General features: G+C 42.7%; 1 protein-coding gene across 1 annotated transcript in view; it reads right to left on the reverse strand.

Annotated features, from left to right (window-relative positions):
* The window catches only part of CMYA5 (cardiomyopathy associated 5), a 51,774-nt gene that overhangs the window by 5,534 nt on the left and 33,027 nt on the right, over positions 1-13,213 (reverse strand). Inside the window, exons 3-6 of the mRNA XM_004703661.3 lie at positions 10,276-10,371; positions 8,357-8,590; positions 5,958-5,980; positions 809-927 (exon numbers count right to left, since the gene is read on the reverse strand). Of these exons, the coding sequence (XP_004703718.3) occupies positions 809-927; positions 5,958-5,980; positions 8,357-8,590; positions 10,276-10,371 (472 nt within the window). The remainder of the gene's footprint in view (positions 1-808; positions 928-5,957; positions 5,981-8,356; positions 8,591-10,275; positions 10,372-13,213) is intronic.

Below are 13,213 nucleotides of genomic sequence, written 5' to 3' on the forward strand. Positions count from 1 at the left end.
ATTGATAGTGAACTGTGTACTTCTTTTTAAGCAGCTTTCCTATGCCTGTAAGACTTCAAGGTGATTTGAGAAGCCTAGAGCCTCTTTTCAGGAGACCGGCTACGTACTCGGTACAGTAACTTTGGTAACTTCACAGAAACACAGCATCGCTGAGCAGTCTAACTAAATTTCATTGTCTTATTGGTTAAAATAGCATATTAAAAAATATTTTGAAGAGCTGGCAGGATGCTTCTGACAGCTGAGTAGGAGGTTCCTGGCTACAGAGCATGATGCTGAGCTGTTGGTTTTCTAAGCTAAGGCTTTGTTTGGGGCGTGGGGGAGCTCACTGAATTAAAAAGGGGAAACCGTTCACAAGGAAAACTCTTCAACACAGACAGAAAGGTTTGATTTACTTTTCCTTCTACACCTGGCTGCTAGCATGAAGCAAATCATGTGTTTGATACATGGATTATGTGCCAATAAAACTGTCATAAAATAAGTAAAATGATAAATGGGCTGGGCTGGAGAAAGGGAGCAAAATCCCACTTTAAAAGGAAAGATCTTCCAAACAGAAGGGACCTTTTTGTTTCCATCGATGCTGCTTCCCACCCCCACAACCCCCCAGCACAGACAGCAAACTTCAAAGGGAAAGCCCGGAAACTTGATGCAGGGCTAGACTCCAGCTGCCTCTGAGAATCCTGGGTTAACAATTGACAGCCTAGACCTACCCTTTGTCTCACTCATTGCCTTACCTTATAAAATAAACCTTCTGAGACCACCGAGCAAGAGCTAGGGGCATTTCATCAAGGTCTTAGATGAAATTTCTTACCAGCCACTTGTTTGAGCCTCGGGTCACTTCCTGCTGCGCTGTCCTCGTAATGTTCAAACCGTGAAAATGCAGCCGGAATGTTCTCCAAAGAAGCCGTGCTCGCCATTGCAGAGAGCAACCTACCGGAGAGAAGATATTTCTTGGTAAGTGGAGAAGCTATTAACCTACCAAAGGAAAGCTATAAACAATTGCTCAAAAGGAAGCTGCTGCTGCTGCTGGTGGTGTTTCATGAGCTGGGCCTTGAATTGATTCTAAGGGGGATTTCAAGGGTTTCAAAGTCTTGGAAGACCTGCCTAAAGTCTAGTCTTGGGGTTCTTGGGTACAACTAGTGAGACTGGACATTTCGCTTCTAGGTCCTCAAGTGGAAAAACTTCTGCCCAATTTTGCAGGCTTCCCTTTTCCATCAATAAAGTTAATCCTTCTTTCCAGAAGGGCATAAGGGCTCAATGCATCTGTAGGCTGCCTTGCTATTCTAAGACCTCACAATTATGCTTCCAGGCATTCAAAAAATATTATTTGCCTACTCTATGTCTGGTGCAATGTTCGAGGTCCTGAGCAGGGAAAGAACGTGAAGTCTACCTGTTCTTAAAAGACCAATCAGGCAACTGTTTGTAAGTTAATATTAAAGCAGGGGTGCCAATAGCATTATAAATCCAGATGGAAAGAAAAAAAAAACAAAACCTCAGGATAGCCCTGAATAGGAGAGGGAAGGAGAAACTTCAGAAGCCTTTGTCCTCAGCATGAGGGGCCTCACACTGCCCTCAGTGCACATCCCTCAGAAAGGATGGGCATCTCCCAGCAGATGCGTCAACGAGGAGGGAGCTGAAACACTGGCTTCATTACTGCAGAGCCTGGTCTTCCCAGCACAGATCCACCTCAAAGTCTTCCCACTTACTGCTGGCATCTTCTTCTCCCAGATAGTGGGATGGCTCTTTCCTTCACATAGTTTACATCTGTTCACACAGCAGCTCCTCAGAGAGGCCATCCCATCCGCGGGTCTGCTACTAACACAGCGCTGTCTGCCTTCTCTTCCCCTTACTCCATTTCATTTTACTTCCTCAAACTTAGCAAACCAGGCTTATTTTTTTATCAGACTACTTCATGAAAATATAACCTACATTCAGAAAGGGACTCTGATTTGCTCACCACTGTGTTGGGAGATGCATGGAGCTGCTAGCCACAAGGTCAGCAATTCGAACCCACCAGCTGCTCCAAAGGAGAAAGCTGAGGCTGTCTACTCTTGTCCAGATTTTCTCTTGACAGTCCAAAAGGGCAGTTCAACTATGTCCTACAGAGTTGCTATGAGTCAGAATTAATTTGATGCCAGTGAGTTTGGGTTTTGTTATTATAAAGCATTACATTGTTGTAACAGCATGTAACCAATAGATTTTCAATTAGTAAGAGCCAATATCAGGATCTCAAAGCAAAGTCAAGTCTCAACTGCTATCAAATTGACTCTGACTCAGAGCAACCACATAGAACAGAGTAGAACTGCACGCGGGTTTCCAAGGCTATGGTCTTTACAGAAGCAGACTGCTACATCTTTCTCCCTGAGAGAAGCTGGTTATTTCAAATCAATGACTTTTTCAGATAACAGCTGAGCACTTCAACCACCGCAACACCAGGACTCCTAGTAGCACCTCAGGTCCAGTTAGTATGAAGAAAAAATAACATAATTGAAATATTTAAAGAGGGTCCACTCTACTTACTGCTGTTAGAACCAAAACATATTGATGTCATTGATGGAAACCAGCAGAAACAGATAAGAGCGGGACAGAAAAGCGTGGACATGAACTCAGGTCATTGGACTGTACATATATGAATAGTGAAACAGCAAGTTTTGTTACCTATGTACTTACCAAAATGTGTATAAATGCATTCATATATATGTGTATGTGTGTGTGTGTGTGTATATATATATTCACCCATCTGATTTCAGGGAGGTGGTTCCAGTCCAGCTTCAAAGAGGAAGTGACATTGGGACTGCATCTTAAAGAATGAGTGAAAAGGAGGTCTGCTTTGGTGGGAAAGGGAGTAGGGATGTATCAGGTGGAAAGGGCCCCATGAACAAAGGCATTGAGATGTGAGAGCGTAACTGGGGGAACCGTGGAAGCTGTGAAAGGGGGTGAAAATAAAAAGGTAAAGGTAACAGGTAGTTTGCCTGTGAAGAGTCTTTCATATCCATTGAGCTTACATTTGATTTTATGAGACAGGAAACCCATGGAAGTGTTCACACAAGGGAAGTTGGAAGTACCCTGGCAAGAGCCTTAAGAAAGATCAGAGCAATGAAACCAAAGAGATTAGCTGAGTGAAGATAACATGAGCCGAAATGGAGCTGAATTAAACACAGAGAGACAGACAGACAGACAGACAGAGAGCCGTCTGATGAAAGTTGATTGCTTCAGTTTGTAGGAAGATTGCTTGAGTAGGTAGGAAGACTAGATTCAGAGTTTGTGGAACGGTGGTCAATCCATAGACCAAGCCCTTCCCATGGCGTTAATGCTTAGATGGAGGAACCCGCAGCACAAAAGCTCTGTCTGCAGAAAGCACAACTAAAAGGTCTGGGTTTATCTGCGCACCGACCTATTCCATTGTAAGGTCTGCATGTGAAAGGGCAAGTGGACATCCTTTTTATGAGTAGCTCCTGCAATGATTGCAACTCCTTTATCATTTCATTATTATTATACAATAGCACAAAATACAGGGAGAGAAAAAAACATGCATCTTCTTAACAGAACAGCATTTTCTAAAGCAAATGTGTTTTTCAAGATATGCAAATGCTGAGCCTAAATATGCTTGACAGCATTCCTTAATTTAAGCGTTTTCAGTGTTGAGAAAAATAATTTCATGTACAAGCACTGCCTTCAAAGATCTAATATGAAGAGAGGGGGAGGCAGCAGCAAGGTAGAACCAACGAGAAAATGAGGACTGCTGGTCAGAAGGAGCCCCAGTGACTTTGAGACTTTGAGGCAGACGTTGTCTTGAGGACATGAAAGGCTTCTTTATTGTCAGGCAATCAAGTTTCATTAGATGTGAGTGTATGTTTGCATATGTTGAATCCAGCGCTCTGTAGTTGCTTAGTTCATCCCAAATCTCAGAATTTGTTGTTGCCATTCTTTAAAGAAAATTTAATAGTTACAAGTATCTGCACCCTTGGTGACACTATAGAGCTTTAGCAAAGATGGTCAATTGGACAAGAAATTTAAATTAATTAAAATGATACCTAGGTGAACAAGTAAATGTGCAAACCTGAAGAAGCTGTCGTTAGCATTTAAAGGATGGCAATTCGTATTAGCAGGTTAATAGTCTAATGCTTGGAAAAGCAAACATATTTGAGAGCAAAATTTTTAAGGTGAAAAGTATTCCCAAATTTTTATTCATCAAGTTTCCTTTTCCTGGTCAGTCAATATGTCCCATGACCTGATAAAATATAAACAAGCAGATATGCATCAACATTTGTGGAAAGTCCAGAGCATAAGGACTAGCACTATAAATGCACTTACGGTGTGGGCACAAATACACAATTATCTTTAGAAGAAACGCATCATTTGAAAACCCAGAAGTGCAGCCTGGGTATCCATTTCCAGACCCGATCGCTGGGCCTCAGACTCTGGCACGACTATGAGAATTGTCCAGTGGCAGGCGGGTACTCGGTCCTACCCTGGAAATTCTGATGGAGTGCTTCTCGGGTGGGACCCTGGGATCTTTGATCTAACAACCCGCACAGGGGACACAGATGCACAGCCAGGTGGGGACCCTACCCCCCTAAGCCAAAGGGAAATTGCTATCAACCAGAGGTTTTCAACCCGGCTGCACATTAGAATCTTCTCAAACAAACCAAACCCATTGCCAATGAGTTGATTCAAACACGTAGTGTACTTCTAGGACAGAGTAGGGCTGCCCTGCGGCTTCCAAGGCTGTCAGTCAGAGTAGATTCCACATCTTTCTACCACGGACTGCTTGGTGAGTGTCAACTGCCAAACTTCTGCGCAACAACCAAACATAGTAACTACTAGAAGTTTAAAAACTGCGCAGGCTAAACCCCAGACCGATGGCATCAGAAACTCAAGGGATTAGATTTAGGCATTTGTATTTTTGAAAGCACCCAAGTAATTATATTAATAATAAATCCCATTAGAAAACCTTTCCTAATCAATGCCAATACTAATATCATTTATAATTAACACATTTTATTTTCCTAAGAGTATTGGGCAGATTCTGTCAAATGAAACTTTTAATAAAGAAGATTAATCTGTGCAGTTTCGATTTTAAAAGGCAGGAGAGAGATTCTAAATTCAAATTCATTTTTTAAATTTTCAAACGTCAAAACAAAAAAATTGTTTTAAACATTATGTTATTTCATTTTATGTACTAGCATGGAAGTCAACTGAAAGAAAATATTTATGATCCTAGAAATTTTCTATAAAAAAAGAAATGAGAAAGCATTCGGTGCAACCAGTTAGAAACACCTCAGGCTTTGCTATGCGGCAAAAGAGAAAAGATGTCAGAATAGTCTAAGAATTTTAATATCACATACTCCAAAAAATAAACAAGGGCCTGATAGTGTATGTTTTTATAGACAACATTTCCTAATTCCTTGAGTGGTTTGTTTTGTGAATGAATAAGGGATTTCTTTTCCACCAAGTGTTAAAACAACAAAGTTAAAGTCAAAAGAGGAAGATTCATTGGGGTTAGTTGAGCAGAAAGAGAAGTTTCACGTGCAGCTATCCTTTGACGTGACTATCAGAGAGCATTCCGTTCAGACCACATAAGACATAAAATTACACAAGGAAGATATGAATGAGTCTTTCAAATATTCATATCTAACCAGTAAGTCATAAGTATCTGCAAATTGTTGTTTTCAATGGCAGAAAAATGCTCTACAGGAGGCTGTAAATATAGAACGCATCTCCAGGAAGCAGTTAAAAATCAACATTATGCTAATTGTTATTTAAAGAAAGCACATGCAATTCTCTTCCAAACTGCCAGTTAGCTTTTGAAAGCGCAATGTCTACAAGTGAAAACTAGTTGCTTACTACATTTATTTTATCATTGGCAGCTCACTTTCTATAAAGCATAGAAGTATTCAAATAAAGCAACCAGTCATGCTATTCTCTGTAGCCACTACATTGCACCACATTTTATATACCTTTCATTGATTTCTTCAAAGGACTTATGGGGAAAAAAATAAAAGGGGAGAAAAGAGGGAGGGAGAGAGAGAGACAGAAACCAATTAACACCCAAAAGGAAAAAACAGTCAACAGCATGAAGATTATGAACATTCCGTAATCGCTCCCTTTCAGCTTCCCCTGCGGCAGTTCCTCTTAGGGGGCTTCAGCCTAGGCTGCAAGGAACAGAGTGCTGGGAATGCGGGTCTATTAGTAGTGGGAGAATCCATGTCTAACTCCACTCCGCTTTCTGGGATCAGTAAGGTCTGCAATGAGTTGCTTCACCCCTCCTTCTCATTATCCACTAACAAAAATGGCTTAATAGAATAGAATAGAATTCTCTGAGGCAAGAAAATAAACTTAAATGTGTTCAATGCAGCCTATACATCCAAACCTTGTCTCTGGGTGATACGTTCTCTGTACTTTCTGTACTTCCCAAATTTCCACAAATGGCTATTGTTATTTTTATAAGCAGAATAATTGTTGGAGAAGAAAATATTCTGAAACAGCAAAGATAAAGTTCTCAGGAAGCATGAAGCACTTTATAAATGTTACGCTTTATTTGGCAAATTGAGTCGAATTTAAAATATTAAACCTTTGCCTGAATTAAACAAAAAGCAACCAAATGATTTCAGTTCTCCATTCAGTATGGCTATATCCACCTTGTCCATATTTGCCCTGGCTAGAGATGTCCCCAAAGACATGGTCCCTCTGTCCCTTACTGTGTCTCCAAACTTCACTAGAGCTTGAGGAGACGAGCTCTTTGAAAAGGAGATGCCCACTTATCATAAGATAACGCCTTTCTCCACGTTGACCATGAGCTTGGCTTGGAGCCAGGTTGGAACTACCTTCAGGGAAAATATCTCCATGACTCCTTGTTAGTCTTTTTTTTTTTCCCAATTGTTTTATTAGGGGCTCATACAACTCTTACCACAACCCATACATACATCAATTGTGTAAAGCTCATTTGTACATTCATTGCCCTCATCATTCTCAAAACATTTGCCCTCCACTTAAGCCCCTGGCATCAGCTCCTCATTTTTCCCCTCCCTCCCCGCTCCCCCTGACTCCTTGTTCATCTGGGCTTCGTGGAGAACCTGCTTTTTACTGAATATTCTAGGTAAATAAAGGAATCAAAACGAGGGAACAATTTGAGCAGCAACCAATAGAGCCTACCTCTGTCCACAGTAATTCCTTGTTTTACTTCAGAAATTCTTTTCCCAGAAAGCTACCTGGTAACCAAAGCCCAACCCATTTGTGGGAAACTAATGCTGAGGGAAATATGATAAGGACTATAGTCCCTAACTTAGAAGAAATCTGAAAAACTAGTATTCCACAGTGGGAAAGCATCCACTTTGGTTAAGTTAGAGATAAAGTCCAAGTACATTATCCTGCTTTAAATAGCATTCCCACAGATTCTCCCCTAACAGCTATGCTGCCATCCCTTCCCCCAGTGCAGATCTTAGCTTTTCTCACCTGTGAGCTCAGGGACCTTACTGTAAATTCCACTCACCTTGTGACGTACGTAAGTACTGAATAAACATGTCTTAGGGCTCCCTAGAAATACCTCAAGACAGTAAAGATTCCGTCTCTCTTCTCCCACCTCCACGTGGACCACCAAGAGGGGCTGAGGTGAGCATGCTACCATAAAATGTGTCTGGCTCCTCTATTTTTTTTCTCTCTTCTATCTTTTCTACCCTCTATGACTTTACTGTAAGCTTTACAGATGATAACAGTACAGTTGCGGCTACTGACCCTTCGGTTGTTGGAGACTGGCTTCCTCTGACACCCACTGCTGTGGAGTCAGTTCTGAGTCACAGTAACCCTGCAGGGCAGAGTAGAACTATTCCTCAAAGTTTCCAGGACTATAAATATTTACATAAGCAGTCTCATCTTCGAGTTCGAATCTCCAACCATGCAGTTAACAGCCTGGTGCTGAACCCACTGCCTGGGCTCCTTCACTCTTGTAAAAGCACTAACAGAGAGAGAGAGGTACCACACTGCGCTATCATTATAAATGTACTCTCAGCCACTTGGCAAACCTCCCAGAGCCTATATGAGCGGTAAACTCAGTTAACGGGAGGGGAGCCCATAGGCCCAGGGCTCATAGAAGCTGACCCTGAAGGAAAGACATGGGAATGAATAAGATTCTAGAACTGCCTGCCTTCCCTGCCCTGGGTCCTCCAGCTGAACCTGGGCATCAGGAGTCATAGGGATTTTCTAGCAGCAGGTATGTCCCAGTAGCTTTAACTGTCAGAATTCTATAAAGTCCACACAGAGACATCAATGCTGGTCGGGCATATTGAATGAAAGATGACACTTCAAAGCCTTGGGCCGGAGTAGGTTGCACAACATCTGGGCCCATGTTAAGTGTGCTTACACTCAGGAAGACGGCCTCATCCAGCTCCTCTGCTTCCCTCACGATGGTTTCCAGGGTGTCCTTGGCAGTATCCATGCTCTGCAGAAAGTGCACCATCTGGTCGTGCAGGAACTCCATCTTCTTCTTCTTCACTTCCTCAAAGCTCTGGGCCTTCTCATCATACTGCGCTAAAACCTTCTTCATCATTTCCTCATTCTGTTCTTCTAGCCTTTTCTCATTTTTGCTACAGTTTTCCTGAGGAGGGGTGAAAAGTTTTCTAAATGAAACAAATGCAGAAAGAAAGAAGACAGGAAGAAGGCGGGCAGGCAGGCAAGGCTTTAACAAACTGAACTCTGGCCTACTGAGAAGAGAATTAAGTCATCTTAGCATTGTTCAAGTGTCCAACCCAACCAATATCACTTTGCCCTAGTTAACTATGCAATGGAATATAATTAATTCACTGTAAGAATATTAGCAGACCAGTTTAGCTATGGAAAAAGTTTTTTTAAAAAAAGATATGTACATGAACGTTTACTTGAAAACAACTTCATACTGAGTGGGAATTCATGACCTTCAGTGGGGTGTAGAGCATTTAGGGTGGCCTTTGGTGTTGCACTAAAGTCACGGTGTCCCCGAGGGAGCAGCCAGCATATTTAACTGTGAGGGTGCTTCACTCACAGCTGTTCTCCGGTGGGAGAAAGCTTCACCACGGGAGGAAACACTGGGCTGCTCTCTAGACATACTTACATGCCAGACTACTCTGGAGGAGCCGAGCTTGTGATAAAGTGATCATAGAGCCAATTGTTCAAAGAGATGCTTGGAGAAAAAAATAAGAAAGAGATACTTGGGGAGGGAATATCTAAAAATCATGAACAAGGATCAACTGATCAACAACAGGAGCAATCCAGACCTCTCAGAGGCAAACCAGGATGTGAAGTCCCCCAAGCGATTAGGGAACTGTGCACCAGCCTTCTGCAGTGGCCTCGGGCCCTCTGCCTAGGTCATCTCTGATGGCGAATGGGGCACTGCTACCCTGTCCTCACTATGAAGGGGGCAGGGGCCAGCAGCCAGGAAAGCATAAACTCCTATGAGATTGTTCCGTGACTTAAGCATGTCTGCAGTACTAACCCAGTGAGAAGCTAGATCGTGGCTCAAGTAAGAACTCAAACTCAAAATCAAAACTCACTGCCAGTAAGTCACTTCTGACTCATAGCGACCCTATAGGACAGGGAAGAACTACCCCACTGGGTTTCTGAGACTTTAAATCTTTAGGGAAGTAGGCAGCCTCATCTTTCCCCCTGGGAGTGACTGGTGGAGGTAAACCTCACACCTTGTTGACAGCAACCTAGTAGTGGCCCACTGCACCACAGGGGCTCCTTAAGAATGCAGAACCGGATTTAAATCCTGGCTCCAGACTTCCTATCAACTTCCTATGACCCTCGGCAATACCCTTACCTGTGCGCCTCAGTCTCGAATCTATGAAATGAGAACGATAACAATAAACCTGTCTTAAATGGTTATTGTGAAGATTATATTAGGCCAAGCACATAAAGCATTCATACCATCATGTTAGTGCTTAATAACTGTGGGGGTGCGGGTGAGTTTTAAGGGCAAATCTTAAATCCTTACACAGAAAGCAGTCTCGCCAATTACACTAAGACATTTTTTTGTCTTCTGATGGTGGTAAAAAGCTATATAACAAACATTAGCCAAGTCAACCATTTTCACACCTATAATTCAGTGACATGGATGACATTCATCATGCTGTGCAACTATCCTCACAATCCTTTTCAGACTGTGATGCGTAACAGAGCCGAACCAGCAAGGGCAAACACACACGCAAATGCACGCACCCCACCCCAGAGCCTGCACAGGCTGAATCCGTCCCTGTCATTCCAAGAACAGAGCAGGATTAAAATAAAAAAGATAGGATAACTTACCTCAATGGTATTAAAAAAGGTCTCTATCTCACTAACAAAGGCTTCAATCCTCAAGGACTTTTCTTGTAAATTTTCTAGAAATTCTGCTAATTGGACCTAAGGGGAAGGCAGGAGAAAAAAAATCATATCCTCACATGTATTGGGAAGCAAACATCAAGCAGTAAGCCCCAATTTCCTTACACATGTAGAATTTGAAGAAGGCTATCAGACCACCTGCACTCAATCTTGGCATTTCCTCTGTGAGTCCATGTAAATGTACTTTAGATAAGTGTATAGGATCAGTAATTAAAAGGATTGTGAATGGGAGCCCTGAGCAACTTTACAAGGTTAGTGCTTTGAGTCCACGTCTTACTACAAAGTTTGCTCATTGACGTAACTATCCTTTTATCAGGCAATTCTGCCCTCCAGGGTGGTGACGAGCTGATGTGACCAAGCTTTTCCTTTTCACAGATAGATCGCCAGGTCTTTCTCTCGTGGGGCTGCTGATGCCTTCGAACCACTGGCCTTTCAGTTAGCTGCCACGTGCTTAACCTCGGCACCACCAGGGCTCCTTTCACACAGCACAGAAAGTCCTTAAACACCAAGGAAGACTTGAGGGAGTAAAAGGGAAAAGGTAACTAACAAAAGAGAAGTTTCCTCCTGGGGGGTGATGGGGAGTGCTGGAGGGGCCCAGAGCCAGAATAGAACTGCTCCTTTGGGCACCTGAGACTGCCCCCAGTTACGGGAGCAGACAACCTCATCTCTCTCCCACAAAGCAGCTGGTGGGTCTGAACTACACACAGACTTGGCAGTTAGGGTTCCCTAGAGGGAGGGGTCCAAAACCGAACGCACTCGCTGCCGCGGAGTCGATTCCGACTCATAGAGACCTTATAGGACAGGGAAGAACTATCCCTGGGAATTTCTAAGACTATAACTCTGTACTGGAGTACAAAGCCGTTGTTTTGAACTGCTGACCTTGAGGTTAGCAGACCAACATGTAACTGTCATGCCACCAGCACCTAAATAATTTGTGATTGCAGTGATCGATTCGTAAATAATCCATCACAAGTTACAACTTTTGAAATCTGTTTTTTATTTTTTTTAAAGTTGCCTACTGACTCAAAGTTGACTTAATGGCGTGAAGAAAGCCCTGCTGTGGGCTCAGGCCCTTCTCTTACTGTTCAGAGAACAGAAAAAAAACTTCAACATGGTTTTAAAGCAAGAGGCATCGTAGCTCCTGCTCCTGAAATGTGTTTTAAATTAACAAATATTTACACATGGAATTGTTTATGAATCTCTAAGCTGCATAAAGATAAACAGAGCATAATTTTAAATGCTCAAAAAAAGGGGCGGGGGGTGTCAACTCCTTCCTACTAGCAGAGCCCAGGAGTTGTTCATGAAACCAAGTGTCACTTCAGAATAGGGTTGACCACATAGAGGTACCAGATTAAGTTTTAACCCAATATCACCTTAGAGAAATAGATCCAGCATTAGACAAGTTGAAAAAAATTAATATCAAGGCTTTAATGGAATCATTATTTCTATTGAGTTGATGTGATCCTGACAACTATTTCCCAGTGACTTAATTGAATAATCGTATTTTAAACTGCTACCATTAGCAAAGTGAAAAGCTGAGTCAAAGGATCTCTGGTGGCACAAAGGGTTAAGCACTGGACTGCCAACTGGAGGTTCAAACCCACTCAGCGATTCCAGGTGAGAAAGACGTGAGATCTGGTCCCATTCTGATTACAGACAAGAAAACCCTACGTGGCGGTTTCCTCTGCTACATGGAGCCAAGACGTCAGAATCAACTCAACGGCACTTCACACCAAAGAAGAGCAATGAGGGGGGATATACAGTCAGGAACATGGGCTCTGGTGTTAGAAAGCCCTGGGTACCAATCTCAGGGCTTAAACTCTCTGAACCCAAGACAAAAAAACAAACAAAACAAACAACCCTCACTCAGTAACAATTATGAGGTTGCTATGAGGATGAATACATGTCCTGTACATAAAGAACTGAGCACAGCCCTGGCACAGTAAATGCTCAATTCTTATTATGATTTTCATTTTAAGATCATTCCAGTTGCTCTGTGGAAAACGGAGTAGAGAGAGGTGAGCGTGGAGAAACCAGTCAGATGGGCTTGTCAGACACTGTATGCTTGATTGCTAGAAGCATAAGTGAGATATTCCCAGGAAGTCCTGGTGGCCCTGTATGATAAGTGGGGGGTTGCTAACCATACATTCTTGAGGTGGCAGCTTTGTTTTCTAACACTTTAAAAAAAGTCTTTTGCAGTTGATTTGTCCAATACAGTGTGTTATCTGATTTCTTCACTACTGTTTCCATGCGTGTTGGTTATGGATCCAAGTAATGAAGTCCTTAACAATTTCAATCTTTTCTTCATTTACCATGATGTTGCTATGGGTCCACTTGATTCACTGTAATCCATTGTAATCCATACGGAAGACTGTCAATGCTTCAAGTAATCTTTACTTTCAAAAAGTAAGGTTGAGTTACCTGCATATCACAGGGTGTTGTTCATGAATGCCTTAATTCTCTACGGTGGTCATCACAGAAATATCACAAGTGGACAGTTTTAACAAACAGTGTGGGGGACTAGAAGTGTGGGCACCAGCTCTGTGGGAAGGCTTTCTCCCTGTGTGTTGACTCGGGGGAAAGCCCGTGTATGTTTCTTCATCAGTGGGCTTGGCATCTCTTGGAGATCTCCAGTGTCTTAGCATCAATCTCTGTGAGACATTCCTGCTGACAAGACACATGGAGCTACACTAGAGCCCTGGAACTGGAGGAGCCACGTGGAGACCCCTGACAGTGTTGACATGTTTCCACTGCCACTGGAGCCACAAGAGATTCCACCCACTGGCCTGTGATCTTCCTGCACTCGGTGTCATTGGATATGTTGCATGAATCTGAAGAGGAATTTATAGATTGGCATCAGACA

The sequence above is a fragment of the Echinops telfairi genome, unplaced genomic scaffold (genome assembly GCF_000313985.2).
Source record: "Echinops telfairi isolate 266 unplaced genomic scaffold, ASM31398v2 ScPeMD7_7469;HRSCAF=8507_1, whole genome shotgun sequence".
Classification (NCBI taxonomy): domain Eukaryota; kingdom Metazoa; phylum Chordata; class Mammalia; order Afrosoricida; family Tenrecidae; genus Echinops; species Echinops telfairi.